Source organism: Buteo buteo, chromosome 6 (assembly GCF_964188355.1).
Source record: "Buteo buteo chromosome 6, bButBut1.hap1.1, whole genome shotgun sequence".
NCBI lineage: Eukaryota > Metazoa > Chordata > Aves > Accipitriformes > Accipitridae > Buteo > Buteo buteo.
The window spans coordinates 43,858,778-43,874,309 of NC_134176.1; the positions used below are offsets into that span (position 1 = coordinate 43,858,778).

Consider the following 15,532-nt stretch of genomic DNA (forward strand, 5'->3'; position numbering starts at 1 on the left):
TAGGTGCAAAGCGGTGGTAAACTGTGGGACCGGGCTCTGTAAGAAGAGACGGAAACATCCCAAGCGTTAGTTTTGAAGAAACTGGGAGGTTGTGGGTACAGCCTGGCTCTGCAGGGTCATGCCTGCAGCAGTGCCAGGGCAGGGCAGCGTAACGCAGCCCCAAGCCCCCAACTTAAGCCAGACACCACGCTGCTGCCAGAGGGGATGCTCCCGTCCCCCCTCCTGCTGATGTCCACGTCAGGAAGGTCAGGAGACACCGCCAGCCTTCCCCGGCTGTCCCCACAGCCACAGCCGTAGCCTTGCGCGCAGTGGGGGTGTGCGGGGGGAGTGCGGGGTGGGAGTCCCCGAGAGCAGCCCAGCAGGGGGGTTGCGTTAGGGGCAACGCGAAACTGCATCCGCACCCTCCTGGGTGGGGAGAGCTGGGATCCCTGAACCGAAATTGCCAAAGTTGTGGGAAAATGCGGTAGGGGCCATCCCCTCCCTTATCTGATCCCAGCTCACAATGACTCCCACAGGTATCCTGCCAGGTTTGGGCTAAGCAGGCAGCTTAACCCTTTCCTTACCAGGGGACTACACACACTAGCACGCAGAGACGGGGGTGTGCTGGATCACAAAACCACCCAGCACTGTGACCCCCATCCCTCCCCGGTGCTGTTCTACAGAGAAGCCAGTGCCAGCAGGGTTGTCCCCTCTGGTCTCCTGACCAAGAACAGCCAGAACTGGACTTTCTGTGGGATCCCCAGTGGTTTTGCACCAAGCCCAAGGGACAGGACTGTGGGACGACACACGGACACAGCACAGAGAGGAGGGTGAAGGTCCCGGGGCAGGGTCTGTAACTTCTCCAACAGCCTCACCAAGCCCCCATAAGAGGACTGGACACCAAAGCTGCGGGGCAGCACAAAACGTGAAAAGGAAACGTCTGCAGGCAGGGAGCAAATGTGACCAACCCATCACGACATGCAAAGCAGCGGGCATGACAAACCCTTTCGGTGATGATAAAACCTCTCCCCTCCCCGATCTCTGAGCTGGAGTTAGGCTTCCAGGACCTGCCTTTTCCTCCCTCCACACGGTAATTAGTGCAGTGGGTTGTGGTCGGTTTCAGAGCTCACCTGGTGAGATCAAGGTCTGCCGATGTGGTTTTTTTTTTTTCCTTTTGATGACGGAGTCTAAAGCAAGACCATGTGCCCCTTCAGAAATGCCATCCGTGCGGGCTGCAGGGGCTGGCTCTGCTCGCTTGCTTTTTTCCGGCCGCACAGACCCCCTCGCTGATCTGAAGGTCTGCTGGAGCCAGAGCACACCGAGCAGTGTCTGGTCGTGAAGAGCTGGGCTTTTTGGAGCTGAAGATAGGCTGAGCCTGCAGGCTCTTGCTGCAGCCCCGCACCAGGGGACGGATGACAAACGTCAGTCTGCCTCTTCGCTTTTTGGAGCCTGGCCCGCAGCCTCCCAGATGCTCCCACAGTCCCCGTATCTGTCTTACCCAGGTGGTTTTTCAACAAACCCTGGCGCAGGGCGAGCAGAAGCTCGTGGCTGCGGGGTGTTCGGAGACCCGCCGCACAGGGGGGACGCCTACAGCCGGGGGGGGGGTTGCGAGTGCCGCGGCGCCACGCGGGGCGAGGACGCGCATGGCACAGGGTGGGCGGCAGGAGGACGACCCCACTGCCACGGCCCGGTTTGCACGGCGGTGGTGCCGGGGCAGCTTTGGGAGAGGGGGGCTTTCTCGAGCTTGGGGGCTTTCGAAGAGCCACCCAACAAAGGAGGCACGGCTCCTCGGCGCGCAGCCCGGCGCGCCGGGGCGTGCTCTTGCTCTCGCCGAGGGCGCGCACGAGGCTTCTCCGGAGAGGGCCCGGCAGAGGAGGTGGCCCCGCGCCGTGGGCTGCCGGGGGAAGAGTGCGGCGCAGCCGGCTGCGATGACAGCCGCCCTCACACTTCCAGGAAGTGCAGAGAGAGGAACCAGGTGGAGGGTGCAAACAAAGCCGGGGCCCCGGGTGGGCGGCGGAGCGCTGCCAGGGACCTGCCCTCGGGATGACTCCGGAAAGCGGCCGCCGGGGGAGGAAGAGCGAGAGTGAACCCTGGGCCGGCTGAGCGCATCAGCTCGTGCTGCGGCAGATGTGGCGGCACCGCTCCTGGGACGTTCCCCAGAGCCCTCCGGGGGACGCAGATACGAGGTACCTGCCGAGCCGGGCTCCGCCGCCTTCCTCTTGCTCTCGGGGGGCCGAGGTGTTGCGGCTGGGCGCTGACAGCCCCTGCTTCGGGGTTTGGGGGAAAGGCTTCCCGTGCTTTCCCGGTGCCTCGCCAGCGATCCCCTCCTCTCTTCCCGGCGCCACGCGACCTCGCCGGCGGGGATGTCAGAGGGCCGGGCGGGCGCTGTCGACGCCGAGCCTGCGAGTGCGCAGGGTCAGCGGGGCTTTGCCTGGGCTGCCGGGTTCCTGCTGCAGCCGGTGGGAGCCCGAAGATGCGTCCCCATCCCCACCGGCCCTCCTGGGCACGGTTGGTGCTCGAGGTGGCCGGCGGGACCTGCCCCGAGGGGGTTACTGGTCAGCACTGGTGGCTGTGCTGGGCTGGCAGCTGCGACCCTGCCTGGCCAGCCCTGGCTTTCAGCCTGGCTCGGCACCCTTGGGGAAGCGGGGAGGGGGAAAGCAGCCCTCATTTTCCACGCAAAAGAGGGCTGCCCACCGCTCCTGCCAGGCGGGGTGAGCGTTTCCTCGCTGAAGGCAGCCGCAGCACCGCCAGCCACGTGGAGCAGGCCAGCCCCTGCCCTCGGAGCCCACCGCCCGCCCAGCCGGGGGGTCCCCCTGGGAGACAGGGAGAAGCGGGGCAGGCGGCTGGCCGGGCCTGGGTATAGAAACGCCGACCGGGAGCCGCAGCGTCCGACAGGGCCGGCGGTGGCTGCCGGTCCCCGGAGGTGGTGGCGGCGGCAGGGCTGTTGGCTCCGTGTCCCGTCCCCCGCCTCCCCCGTCCGGCGCTGAACAATGGGAGGCGGAGGAGAAGGACGAGGAGGAGGCTCCGCTTCTGCCGCCGAGCCCCTTCCCGAGCGGCGGGGCTGACGCTCGATTTCCTGAGCCGGCACCGCCGGGCTCCGGGCCCGCCGCCGCCGCCGCGGGGCGCCCCCCCCCAGCCCCGCTCCCCGCGCCAGTCTCCGGGGCGGCGGCAGGGGGCGCTGGCGGCTCGGCTCGCCTCGGCGGGGCCCCGCCGGTGCGCGGCCGCACTTCCTGCCGGTGCCGGCGGGGCGGGAGGCCCGGCCGGCCGCGCCGCCCCCCCCCCCCGCCCCCGGCTCAGTCCCCTCCCCTGGCGCGGGGCGGCCGGTAGCGGCGGCGGCGGCGGCGCGGAGCCCCGAGGCCGGCCATGGAGGCGGCGCGGCCCCCGCCGCCCGGCGGCTCGTCGTCCGCCTCCTCGTCCTCCTCCTCCACCTCTTCCACCGCCGCCGCTGCTGCCGCCGCCGCCGCCTCCTCCGGGGCGACGGGAGGCGCCGAGCCCGAGCGGGGGCCGCCGCCGCCGCCTCCGCTGGGCCGCCGGCACAGCAACAAGCGCTTCACCGGCCTCAAGCTCTTCGGGCGCAGGTGAGCACCGGGCGGGCTACCGGGGAGAGCTTTCCCCGCCGCCCCGGTACGTGGCGGTGGGGACGGAGGAGGCCAGTCCCCCGGGGCAAGGGCTGGCCGCGGGCGGGCGGCTGGAGCGTCCTGAACGGACGGGCAGCCGCATCCCGGACCCGCCGCACCGGGCCCCGCAGAAAGGGGGGGGGGGGGGTGACCCCGGTTATAAAGTCGGCAACCGGCTGAGCGCGGCCGGCGAGGGGTGCGGGACGTGGTGCCGGGATGAGTTTGCGTTTTCCCTGCTTTTGAGCTCTTGACACCGGCAGTGGGAAGTTGGGAAGCATCGCCCGTGCTGCGCCCGCTCTCCTCCCCGGGGGAATTCGGAGCCTCAACTCTGGAGGATTCGTTTCCACCCGCTCAGAACCGCCCGTCTCCATCCCCGCACACCCGTCCCGTGTTTTCGGCTGGGAGATCGGCAGTCCTGCAGCTCCGGGGCCGTGGCTGGGCCCGTCCTGTGCTGCCTCCTGGGATCCCGGCTTCCCAGCTGCTGGGATCCCGGCTTCCCAGCTGCTGGGATCCCGGCTTCCCAGCTGCTGGGATCCCGGCTTCCCAGCTGCTGGGATCCCGGCTTCCCAGCTGCTGGGATCCCGGCTTCCCAGCTGCTGGGATCCCGACTTCGCTCGCTTCGTCCCCAGAGTCAGTCGGGCTCCTTGTGCCCCTCACAGCCTCGCTGTTGGCCTCGTGGGATTTGGGGGATTCTCGGCCCGCGTAAGCAAAGGGGTGCCCCCGCCACCGGGACGTGTGTAAAAACATTGAATAACTGAGGTCCGAAGGGACCTCTGGAGATCACCTGGTCCACCCTGCTGCCTCGAAGCAGGGCTGAATTTGATCAGGCTGCTGATGTTGAGTTTTGAGTGTCACCACCACCTCCCTGGGCACCTGCTCCCGTGCTTCAGCTCCTGGTTTGCCTTTTTTTTTTTTTTCCCCGATATCTCTTCAGAGTTTCCCTTGTTGCACCTGTGCCCGTTGTCTCTCAGGTTGTCACTGTGCGCCTCCAGGCATAACGTCTGGCTCAATCTTCTCTGTACCTTCCCATCAGGTAGCTGAAGACCGTAATAATATTCCCCCTTAACCTTCTCTTCTGTAGGCCAAACCACCCCCGTTATCTCAGCCTCTCCTTGTATCTGATAACTCCTGCTCCAAACTGTCTTGGTGGCCCTGTGCTGAACTCGCTACACCTTCTCAGCATTTTTGCTTTACGGGGTCCCGAAGCAGGATGCAGTGCTCCCAGGTAGTGTCACGGGTGCTGGATGGGGGAGAGAGGCCCCAATTTCAACCTCCACTGCCAAGATGGAGCTGGGAGCAGAGTGCTTGCAAGGTCACTCCACCACGGACTGGTGTTCTCCTCTGCTCTGGTTTCAGAGCTGGTGGCAGTGGCTGCCTGGAACTCCTGGCAGCGTCTGGCCTGTCCCCAGTACTGCATGGCATCTCTCTCTGGCTCCCAGGGGTTCGGGCTGCCGTTCCTGCAAAGTATATCAGAGCCTACACCGAGGGGATGTCTTCCACGTGTGAACAACCTTCTGCAGCGTGGACATGTGGGGGAGAGGCAAAGTGGGACCGGCACACTGACGGCTGGAAATGCCCGTCGGGTTGTTTGGTGCGTGGATGCTTCTCTTGCTCTTCTTCCGCTGATGGTGGACCTGGTTTCCTCCATCTCGGGGTGATGAATGCAGCACCTGGAGCTGCAGGGGAGCGAGGAGAGCTTGCCGTGGGCCTCCAAGAAGGAAGGGGCTCCCACAGGCACCTGTGGGAGGTAGGCTCGGTGGGAAGCTGTGCAGAATAACTGGCTGCACGCTGCCAGATTCCTCCCCACCTGAGCGTTGGAGCCGAGGGCGACGTGAAGTTCCACTTCCTCTGAGGGAATTACGGGGGAAGGCTTCGCTGCGTTTTCTTTTGGCGAGAAGTACAGCCAGCCCCTACCCTCCAAATGCTTTCCAACAACCATCAGTGAAGAAATTTGCACCCTTTTCGATTCTGGGCTTTAGCCAGAGCGTATGTGGCTGGGAAGCGAGTCTAGAGGAACCTTAGGCAATGGGCAGGAGCTTGCCCGTTAGCAGCGGTGAGTCTCTGGAGAGCCCTGGCTTTGGGGAGAGAGGTCCCCCGAGGTGGGCATGCGCTGCTGGGCTCTGCACCCAGTGGCACTGGGAAGCACGGCCACGGCCAGGTGAGGGACAGGTCCACAAAATGGCAACCCAGGGCAGATGAGCCCCGAGGGAATTTAAAGCAAAAGAGGAGTGAGCCCCCGAGCTCTGGCCTTTAGTGGTATATTAGTCCCCTGTGTTTTGCAAGCGGGCTTATTTCTGTACCTTGTAATTGCCTTACAGGAGGGTGGAGTAATTGGCTCCAGAGCTGACGGAGACAAGTGCACAATAGGTGCATCCGGGCCACAGATGGGTAATTCTTTTAATTGGGATGATAAAGAGATTGGGGTTGATCAGATAATAGGTGGTTAGGATTAAATTTCCTTCCTAGGTGCCCCATTTCTTTTGCTGTGAGTGAACAGGACAGTTTACCCTTTCCAGGGGGAACTTTGGGTGGGAGCGCGAGTGCTGGGGACAAAGCCCCTTTCTTGCTCTCCCCCATGCTGGAGAGGTGGGATGTGGAAATGGGTCTTCCCTGTGGGCTTTAGGGTCTTTAACACATCCCCCTTCAGAAGAGGTACGTGTGGTGGTCGGGTCTGCTGCAGCAGCGTGAGCAGGGAGTGTAGCTGCTGTCAGGGCAGCCGGTGGGCGGTTGCCCTGCAGAGAGCGTGGGACCAAATTTTCTGCTGTGGTCCTTTGGCAGGCCTGGTGCTGGAGCCTGCACGCGAGCCTGGGGCCGCCTGCCATCACCCCGGGGAAGGTCTGTGGGTGGCATGGCGTGTGGGTAAACGGCACGCGAGAAACTGAGCCGAGCACCCGCCTACGTCTTTCTGGGATGTTGCTTGTCACCATCTTTTTTTTTGCAGCTTGACGCTCGCACCCATGTGAAAGCTGGGGGAGATGTGCCGCTGGGACAGCAGCCCGGCCGTCCCTGTCCCCGCTGCGCGGGGGGTACCGCCGTGTCCCTTCGAACCTGCTGGCACTTGGCCGGTGAGCGGGTCCAGCCAGGGCGCAGGCATTTGGGTTCGTTTTCTCCTAGCGTGGGTGTGATAAGAGGGGGTGTGCGGTGGGGTAAGCCCCAGGCGCCCTGGCAGGTGGTGGGAAGGAGCCTGAAGTTTGCGATTTGCATGTTGGCAGGCTGAGAGCAGCGCTTACCTCGGGACAGGCTTTTTCACAATGCACCTTGCTGCCAGCTAGTTGTTGAGCAATCCTCCTCCTCCTCCTCCACCCGTGCAGCTTTTGCACGCCTCTAGCTCTGAAACCTTCCACCCTCTGCTCCCCATCCAGCTCACAGGTGATGGGTGCCATTAGCTGGGCCCCGGCAAGTGACACCCGTGGGAGTCCCTGTGTGTCCCCTGCGGAGACACCTGGGCTTGTTTGCCGGGCAGGTGGGATGTGCCGGGAGAGCTGTTCCCGCTGCCGTGTTTGCTCTGTGCTCTCTGCTCCGGGAGGTCCTGACCTCCCGTGGGGCAGCTCAGGGACTTTTGATCTTGCCAGGGTCAAAAAAAAAAAAGAAAAGCACTGGGCACGCTGATCAGCCGTGCCTGTTGGCAGGCTCCCGGTGGGGCTGTTGGGATGAGGCAGGGAGGGATCAGAATGCGGGAGGCCCGGCTGCTCCCGGAGGCTGGAGGCCTCCCTAGCGTGGTCCCTGCTTGCCACCAGCCTCTTCTCTCCAACCCCGGTCACCCACTGGTGGCTCCGCTGACCTCCCGAGATCAGAGCAGGGGCTACCACAGCGCAATGCACCCACGCTGGAGAAGGTGGCAGGACCTTTAATCTGCTTACGAGTTGGAGCATCCCTTCCAGGAAACCCTGTAATCTGCTCAAGGAGCTGAGAGGAGGGAGGATAAGGGACCTCTTCCTTCCTTTGAACATAAAACGATGGGAAGAGAGAAGGGCTGCAGGGGGGTAGGGGGGCACTGGGAACGGGCACGGCCCTTTGCAAGGAGACGGTGTTGGGAGGGGAGAGGCAGAGCCACGGATGTCACAAGCAGGGAGAGTTTTGGGGGCTGTGTGATTGCGTGGGTCCTCTCGGGGGCTAAGAGCAGATGCTCGTAGGGTGAGGCCGGCTCCCTCGGATGGGGGGGATGCTGTCGTGGAAGGCAACCTGAGCTCTGGCAGGCCGTGGGGGATGCAGTGTAGGATTTCCTTCTCTCATCGTGGTGTGGTATCTGGGGAGCAAACAGTCTCCCCAGAGACTTGGCAAAGTCTCTAAATATAACTTCCAGCTCTGCTCGCGGTGGAGCTCTGGTTTCTTTTTCCCAGGTGAAGCTCCGTGAGCTGCAGCTCTTGAGTTAGCTTTCAGCATTCGCTCGCTCGCTCGCTCCTGTAAACAGGTGCTGACTTGGAGATGCTGAGCTCAGGAGCAAAGCTAGGGCTGCAGGCTGAGGCTCCTTGATCCTTGGGCCCATAAACCATCCTTTTTGGAAGAGATGGGGACTGGCAGGAGGTGAATTGCTTCTGCCGGAGACTTTGAGAGGTAGGGACTATGGTGCAGGACCTACCTGGGGACACGGACAAGGCATGGAAATAGGGGAAACCTGTCCTGCTGGTTCTCGAGCTGGCACCAGGTTCCCAGGGAATAAGTGCCTCTGTCTGCCATCCCGAGTCCCGGAGCTTTCGCCGGGCCAGCTCTCCAGTATTACAAAAGTAATATCCCGTGTTTCTGTTGCAACTTGCAGGCCTGGCAGCAGCTGCAGGCTCTTTTTGGGAGCTGGGAACCTTTCTTCTCCTCCCCATCAGGACATCAGGTGGAAGGTGAAGCTCTGCCAAGGCAAGCAATGAGACTGTGCTGGCCAGGCGAGTGCCCAGGGAGGACAGAGTCCTCTGGTCTGTGTGTGACGCATGTGTTAGACCCAGCGCTGTTCTCCTCCTGCCTGTGGTTTAGGGGTTGATGCCTGGGGGTGTTAACTTTGTAGTTAACCGTAGAGCTCTGCCCCAGGGGAAACTCCTCCTCATTGCACCAGGGACTAAGTGCGAGGACCTCTTCCCAGTCTCTGCTGTCCCAGACAGTAGGAGTTAATGGGCCTCCTGCCTCAGCTCTGCCTGCCGGGCAGGTTGTGCGGTCTGGGTTAGGCTGCCAATTCCAGTTTCTACCTGCAGACATTGCTCCCGCACCTAGAAACAGCCTGCCTGAGCTTTGCCCATCTCACAAAAATGTCAGCCTTTCCCAGCGGTTCAGGGCCTGGAGAAATGAGCTAAGCATCCTCCATCTCAAAGGAGCCCTGCCCAGCCAGCAGGGACTGGTGGGAGCTGGGGACCGGTCACTGGGGGATTGGGGGATGCTACCCAAAGTGCAGGGCAGACAGAGGTCTGGCCAGAGGTAGTCCCACCTTTGGCTGCCACCCCGTCCTCCACGTGCCCCAAGTCAGTGGAGATGCCTTCAGCGTGCTTCACGGGCTGCTGCCGCTCCCCTGGCGTTACCGCAGGATGCCAGCTCGTGCACCGCAGCCTGGTCCCAGCCTCACGGAGGGTCTCCCAGCCGGAGAGGCGTGAAAATCCCACCCAGGACCAGCAGGGAAAAGCTCAGTGTTTGCCCCTTCCCTGGCTCCGCTCACCCCATCTCCCTTCCCCTGCTCTCCAGCTGCAGCTCAGCGGTGCGGGAGCAGCCTGGGCTCCGAAACACGCTGTGGCTTTGCAGAAAGTCACGTGTCCCCACGGGCTGGCTGTCCCAGGAAGTCAGGGCAGCTAACAAAGAGGCTCGTTGCAGAGGGTTTTCCCCTTGTTTTGGCGCAGCTCGGCTCCCACAGGAAACGTGGGTGCCGGAACAGCCCGTCCGTCGCTTACCGTTGGCAGCCCAGGTGTGGATCTGGAGCCAGAAAGCGAGGGGACTCCTTCCTGCCTGCTCCCCCCTGGCTGGTGGGGGGGGGTCCCACCTCTTCTCTGGGGCAGCACTTGCTGGCAGGATGAGGATGGAGAGTCGTGGGGCAGAAGTACCTAAGTCGGCTCAGAGCTTCTCCCCGAGCTCCTGGCCTCCGGGCATGGCCCGTCGCCAGCCCGGAGAGGGAGCGGGAGGCCATGCAGCTGGCCACGTGCTGGCCCCTCCATGGGAAAGTTCCCTCTCAATCAGATTATCTGTATCTCGTCCTGCCTCGCCGCCCCAGCCGGGAGCTGCTCGGATCCAGCGCTAAGCCTCTTACCACCCAAGCCCGAGGTCACCACTCAAGGGGACGTGGCGTGGGGCAGTCTGGCGGCCGGCAGCTGCCGCCGCTGAAACGTGGCGGAGGAAGATGTTTTCTGCAGGGATTTGGTACCCGTCGGAGGCTGGCGGATGGCGGGATTAAGAGGCAGTGGGGGCTCCTGTCCTGCGAGAGCTGCCGGGATGCGTGGTTGGAGGCACCCCGCTCCCCAGCCCGGCTCCCGGCTGGGTTGGTCTAGGGCCAGGAGATGCTCCAGGAGAGGCTGCCGGCGAGGACCCCCCACCTGGGCTGGAACAACAGCGTTACCCACCCACCGTTTTCTTGTTGTTTGAACAGCAGAGGAAGCAGATGTGGTGGGGGAAGGTGTCGGAGGGGTCCCGAGAAAGGTGCTCCCCCTCTGCCCTGGGTCACCAAGGGCTTTGCTCCCCAGCCCCTGGCTAGCGGAGGGTCAGGGCTCTCCGGGCTCCCAGGGCTTGCTGCCCGCACACGGGGGCCAGAGGGTTGGGAGCAGGCAAGCTGCCCTGTCCTGCCCAAACAATGCTCCTCCACGCGAGGCTTGGCGAGCGCCTTCGTGATTTATTTGAAATTCAAATCCGTGCCCGGACCTAGCGGTCGAGGTGAAGGCTGCCAGGAGCCAGGCTGGCGCAGGGAAGGAGGGAGGGAAGCGAGGCTCCCTCTCTATGCCAACCTGGCCCCGGTCCCTGAGCCGTGCACCCCGTGGAGGTGCAGGGTCTGGGCACCCTTAGGCTCTTGCAGCCGGTTGGGTCGGGATGGAGGTGACTCCAGACTGGGCTGGGTTAGCATCCCAGAAGCTAGAGTGTGGTGCTTGATGTTCTCCGACTGGCGCCGAAGGGAGCAATGGCCTTGCTGACCCCGGCTCCGTGAGCATCTTGCCTGCATTGACCTCCACGGCTGACGGCAGGGGCAGTGGCGCGGGTGCCGTTGGGGCCCTGGGGTCTGCGAACGCTGAGGCCGTGGGGAGGACGTGCAGGGTGGAGGGATGGCACGGTGGCAGCAAAGCTGTGGAGGGGGAGGACGCTGCCGTGTGCTGGGCTGCCAGGTGTGTTTATGGGGAGGGCTTGCTGACCACTCTCTTTATGTCCCTAGACTCCACCTGCCCCACAAAGGTGTCTTCCCTTGTCTCCAGGGCAGCCAGCCCGGCCGATGGGGATCCAGGAGGATAAAGCACCGGCCGGCGGTGTATAAGTATGTGGTATTTTTATTGGCTTGCACAGGCTGTGCAGTCCCAACAGCTGCCGCAACGTTTCTGCTCAAGAGCTCTCCTCCCTCCCACCCACGTCTCACCCCACGTCACCCTCTTGTGTCTGCACTAACCAAGGCCGCCGAAAGCCAGGCTGCCTGCCTGCTGCCTGTCTCACTAACCTTGTTCTAGAGGGCAGCTCGCTGCCGGACTTTCATCAGCTAACATGGCAGCCTCCCGTTTTGCTGGTGTTTGGGGTGAAGGTCAGTCGAGGTCTTCCTCCTCCATGTCCTAGCCGTTGTGGGCATGAGGACCGTAATGCCTAGACCCTGTGCATGCTGAGCGCTTTGAAGACCTCGGATGACAATGCTGACGGGATGGTTTAGCCAAATGGCCGCAGCAGCCTGAAGTTCAGTAGGGCTGGGGCTGCCAGGCACGGTGGGAAACCAGGGTCTCGGAGGCAGTCACCATCGCTGGGACGTAGTTGCCGTGTGGGAGCCAATACCTAGGTTAGCCATGGTGTTGGGGGCTCACAAATGCTCGCAAGGAGATAGGGACGAGTCCCAGGCCCCGTTCCCAGGCTCCCTACGCCATGGGCTTCATGGAGCAGTGCATCAGCCTGGTCAGGATTTGGCTGCGCTCGTGCGAGTGCCATGCAGAAGTGCCAAGGTGGAAGAGACCCACTGAGGCCTGCTGCTTCCTGGCTTCTGCTAAACGGTTTCTCTGGGTATCACCCCATCTGTACGGCGTCCTGGACCTTTCCGAGGTTCCCGCTCGGCCTCCAGCTTGCTTGACCTTGTAGACACAAAAGTCTCATGTCCCGGTGCTGCCTGTGGGAGTCCTGTGGTTGGAGGTGTTGGGGGTAAGAGGCAGCGTGGCTGGTTAGTGGTCCGCAGAGGGGAGGCAGGTGGGGTTTGGAGAAGCCCAAAGTGCCGTGGGTTGAACACCAGAGGGCACGGTCGCTCTTCGGAGCTCTTCGGTGCAGCTCCAGCCCTTTCCTTGGGGTTTGCTTCAGCTGGGTGTTGTGGCATGAGTCTGCAGAGTCGCTGGCCTTGTCTCCTCGCTCCTGGTTTTGCTTTCTTTTCTTGTTCAAGGGAGGGTTTTGCAAAGCATCCGTGTGGAGCTTTTTTTTTGTCCCGCCGTGGGTGAAGTGGCTGGTGAGCTTACTGGCTTAAACTTGTCAGCCGCTGCCGCCGGCTGGCTGATGCTCAGAAGCAAACCTCCAGCCAAGGCAGCTGTTAGCCAGCTCACCGCCGCGCGGGCTCGCCTGTCACGGTAGCGCTCGGAGCCACGCGATGGCACCCACCCAAATCCGCTCGGTTGCTCCCCCTGCTCCTGTGGTCTCTGAAGCACCCGGTGTCACCCTGTGGGAGTGGGAGCAGAGAAACTGGGGGAGCAGAGTGAGGCAGCCCTGCCTGAGGTCTGCAGTGAAGTGTTAGCCCCCGGTGGGAAGGGGAAAAGCGGTCTCCTCGCTGCGCCGGTGGCACCTCTTCCCCTGGGATCTCCTCTCTGAAGGATGGCAGGAGAAGAGAGCCCGTTAATGAGGTTGCAGAAGCTGGCAGACATGGGGATGTTAGGATGAGGGGAGAAAAGGAAGCATGTAAGAGCAGATATGCTGAGGGCGTTTAGAACAAAAAGGGTGGAGGAGAAAAAAAAAAATCAACTTCTCCTCCTGCCCTCCCATTTGTAGCAGAGGGACAAGCTGACATTTAGCAAAACCAAGAAGTGACGGATTTAACATTGCTAAATGTTAAATGTTAAAATGGAGTGACTTTAATTTTGATGAGAGGTGGGGGAGAAAAAGACTTGGTAAATATCTGTCACGAGGTGAAAAAGTGAAACCAAAGATTAGACTTGATATCAGTAACAGGGTCACCGTTAAACCAACAAATGCCTTTCGGGTGGCAAGTTGGCATGTGCTTTGCTTAGTCACAAGGTCGTGATGAAGGCTTGAGACACAGAAATAGGAGGTGTCTTTCCCGTCTTAGCCTCAGGCTTTGTGAGGGGGGGGGAGATCACAGAGGGACCAGGTTTCTCAGGGATGCTGAGCAGTGTCCCCCCCACTTTGCAGACACCTGCAGGGGCTGCCGCTTGCGGTCTGGTTTCAGGTGCGTGTGAGCAGGGTTTCCTCGCTTGGAAAGCCTCGCTCGGGGCTGCGTGGGGCTGGGGAGCCTCCCGGCTCGGAGCAGCGGTTTCTGCTTGAACACACGCAGCAGACTGAAACCTGTGGCAGCGGCATGGGGAGCCGAAGGTCTCTCTCGTCGCCCGTTCACCTGCGTGCGAGGTGGGGGCTTAATAGGTCACGGGGGGGAAGGAGGAGAACGGCGGCGGGAACGTTTGAGGAGAGGGTTCTTCGGCTTCCCGCTGTCTCCAGGGAAAGGGACTTGGAGAACCAGTCGCCTGGTCTCTCGCTGGTCTGCTTGACTTGGAAGGGATTTTGGGGCCAGCTAGAATCCACCCTGGGCATCCCCCTGGGCTGTTTGTGTTTGCAAATCCGGGTCCTGCCGGCTCCGGAGGGAGGTGGGACTGTGGTAACGGTGAGGAGCAGCAGGAGGTGTCAAGTGGGGGTCTCTGCTGTGCCGAGGCTGTGGGGGACAGGGAGAGCAGGGTGGTCACGGGGCAGCTGGGGGGAAGCTCCCGTGGCTGGGGAGGAACCGCACGTATCTCTTATCAGGCTTCTTTCCTCTGAATGGGCGGCTAGTTATAGCACGATTTTAATTTCCTCTTTGATAAAACACCCTGCCGGTGCCAGTAAGTGGGTCTTAACGGCGATGGACTGGGGACTGTTCCTAGGGGTCCTTCACAGCCTCTCCTCCTCCTGTGGTCGCAGCTGGCACTGGGGCTGCGAGGACACCGGGACCTGCTCCGCTGGCCCTTTTCTGGCACTGGGGAGGGAAGTCTGAAGGATGTGTACCCTGTGTAGGGAAAGGGGCAGAGCCCTCCATCCTTCAGCGGCTGCCAGGTTTGAAGGAAGAGAGGGCTGAGCAGGGGCGAACATCTCCTTCTGCCTGCCCTGGGCATCTCCAGCTCCCCTTCCCCTCTGACGCTGCGAGGAAAGGGCTGAACGCAATCCCTGGCAGCGGCGAGGTTTGTTCTCGTGTCCTCGCCCACCTCCGGCTCCCACCGCTTTGCAAAGGCCGCTCGCTCCTTCTGCCGTGACGGAGGCGGCGGTGATGGCGGTAGCTCAGCCTTCGGGCCTGGCTCCCCTCTGGTTAATGGTTTCCTGCGAACCGCTTTTCCGATACCCGTCGGGGACGGCAGCTGGCCGCCTTTGCCGCGCTGGCAGCAGCCTCCCCTCGTGTTTTGTTGTGATCGTTTTGCTGTAGTCTCCCTCCAGGCCCCGAGGAGCGCTGGGCAGGGTCCAAACGCACGCAAGCGCTCCTACGCGCGGAGGAGAAGAGCTCCCCGTCTAATTTTAGCCGTGACATGGAGGCAAGGGGAAGGGGCCGGCAGGAGGAGGCAGGGTGTGAAAGGACAACGAGGTCCCAGCTGTGGCCACCCGTGTGACTCGCTACGGCCGCACGCGTGGCTACCGGCTCCCATCGCCGGGTGAATGACCAAAATAACAACAGCTCGTGACTCACGCCTTGCAGGCATCGCGGAGCAGAGCTGGCCTTCGGTGTGATTTCCCCCACCCCTCTCTACAAAAGCCGAAGCGAAGATGGGTTTCGTAGCCCCAAAAGGGAGTTCGGCCAGGAGCGGGTCCCTGGGGACAACTGGGGGACCCGGATAGCGGCGAAGTGTGACGGGGAAGTCCCCAGCCCGGCTGCGAGAGGTCCCACGGGGGGGGTTTGCAGCAGCAAGGGGAGGTAAAAAGCTCCTGAGACGTCCGTGGAGCCCGCCCGGACCAGACACCGTCCGTAACTCAGGACCAAGTTACCTCCTGCGCGTGAAATGAACTCGGGCTCTCCGCGGTGGGTGCTTCGGCTCTCATCAGCCGGGCAAACCCTTTATCGAGGTCCCAAAGAGAGAATCGCCTCTTCGGCAGGTTCCTCTCCTTATCCTCCTCTTGCCGCTCCGAGGGAAGCGGTGGCATCCCCGTAGCTGCAGTCGGGTACTCGGAGGGCAGTTGGGTGCCGGAGGGGGACCCCTCTTTTTGGTTTTTTTTTGGGGGGGGCCCCTCTTAGTGCCTGCCCCTCTGGCTGGGGACGAGCCGGCCTCGGGGCTGCTCGGAGAGGAAGTGCAGTTGGTTATTTTAACGAGCGCCGTCAGGGTTTGCAGCGCAAGGGAGGAGGCGGAGGGAGAAGCTGAGCGTTTCACTCTCCAAACTAGGACTTGGTTGGGGAGGGCTGGCCTGCCGCTGCCGCCGCTCCCGAGCGGCCACCGTCACCCACTCGCCACCTTACAGGGACCCCCGCGCCGCTCCGGATCAGGTCACGGGGGCTTTTCCCCACGCTCTCTCCTTCTCTTTTTCCTCGTCTTCCTCTTCGTCCCCCCACGTTTTGCTGCTTTTGTTTGTGCCGGGTGGGGGATGGGAGGAGGCTGGGGGAACCAGCCCTTAGTTCGTGGGTATGGTCTGAG

The 15,532-nt window shown here is 62.4% G+C and overlaps 1 protein-coding gene across 1 annotated transcript in view; it reads left to right on the plus strand.

Annotated features, from left to right (window-relative positions):
• The first annotated feature begins 3,311 nt into the window (after positions 1-3,311).
• The window catches only part of DGKZ (diacylglycerol kinase zeta), a 45,276-nt gene continuing 33,055 nt past the window's right edge, over positions 3,312-15,532 (plus strand). Inside the window, exon 1 of the mRNA XM_075030772.1 lies at positions 3,312-3,557. Within this exon, the coding sequence (XP_074886873.1) occupies positions 3,343-3,557 (215 nt within the window). The 5' untranslated portion in view covers positions 3,312-3,342. The remainder of the gene's footprint in view (positions 3,558-15,532) is intronic.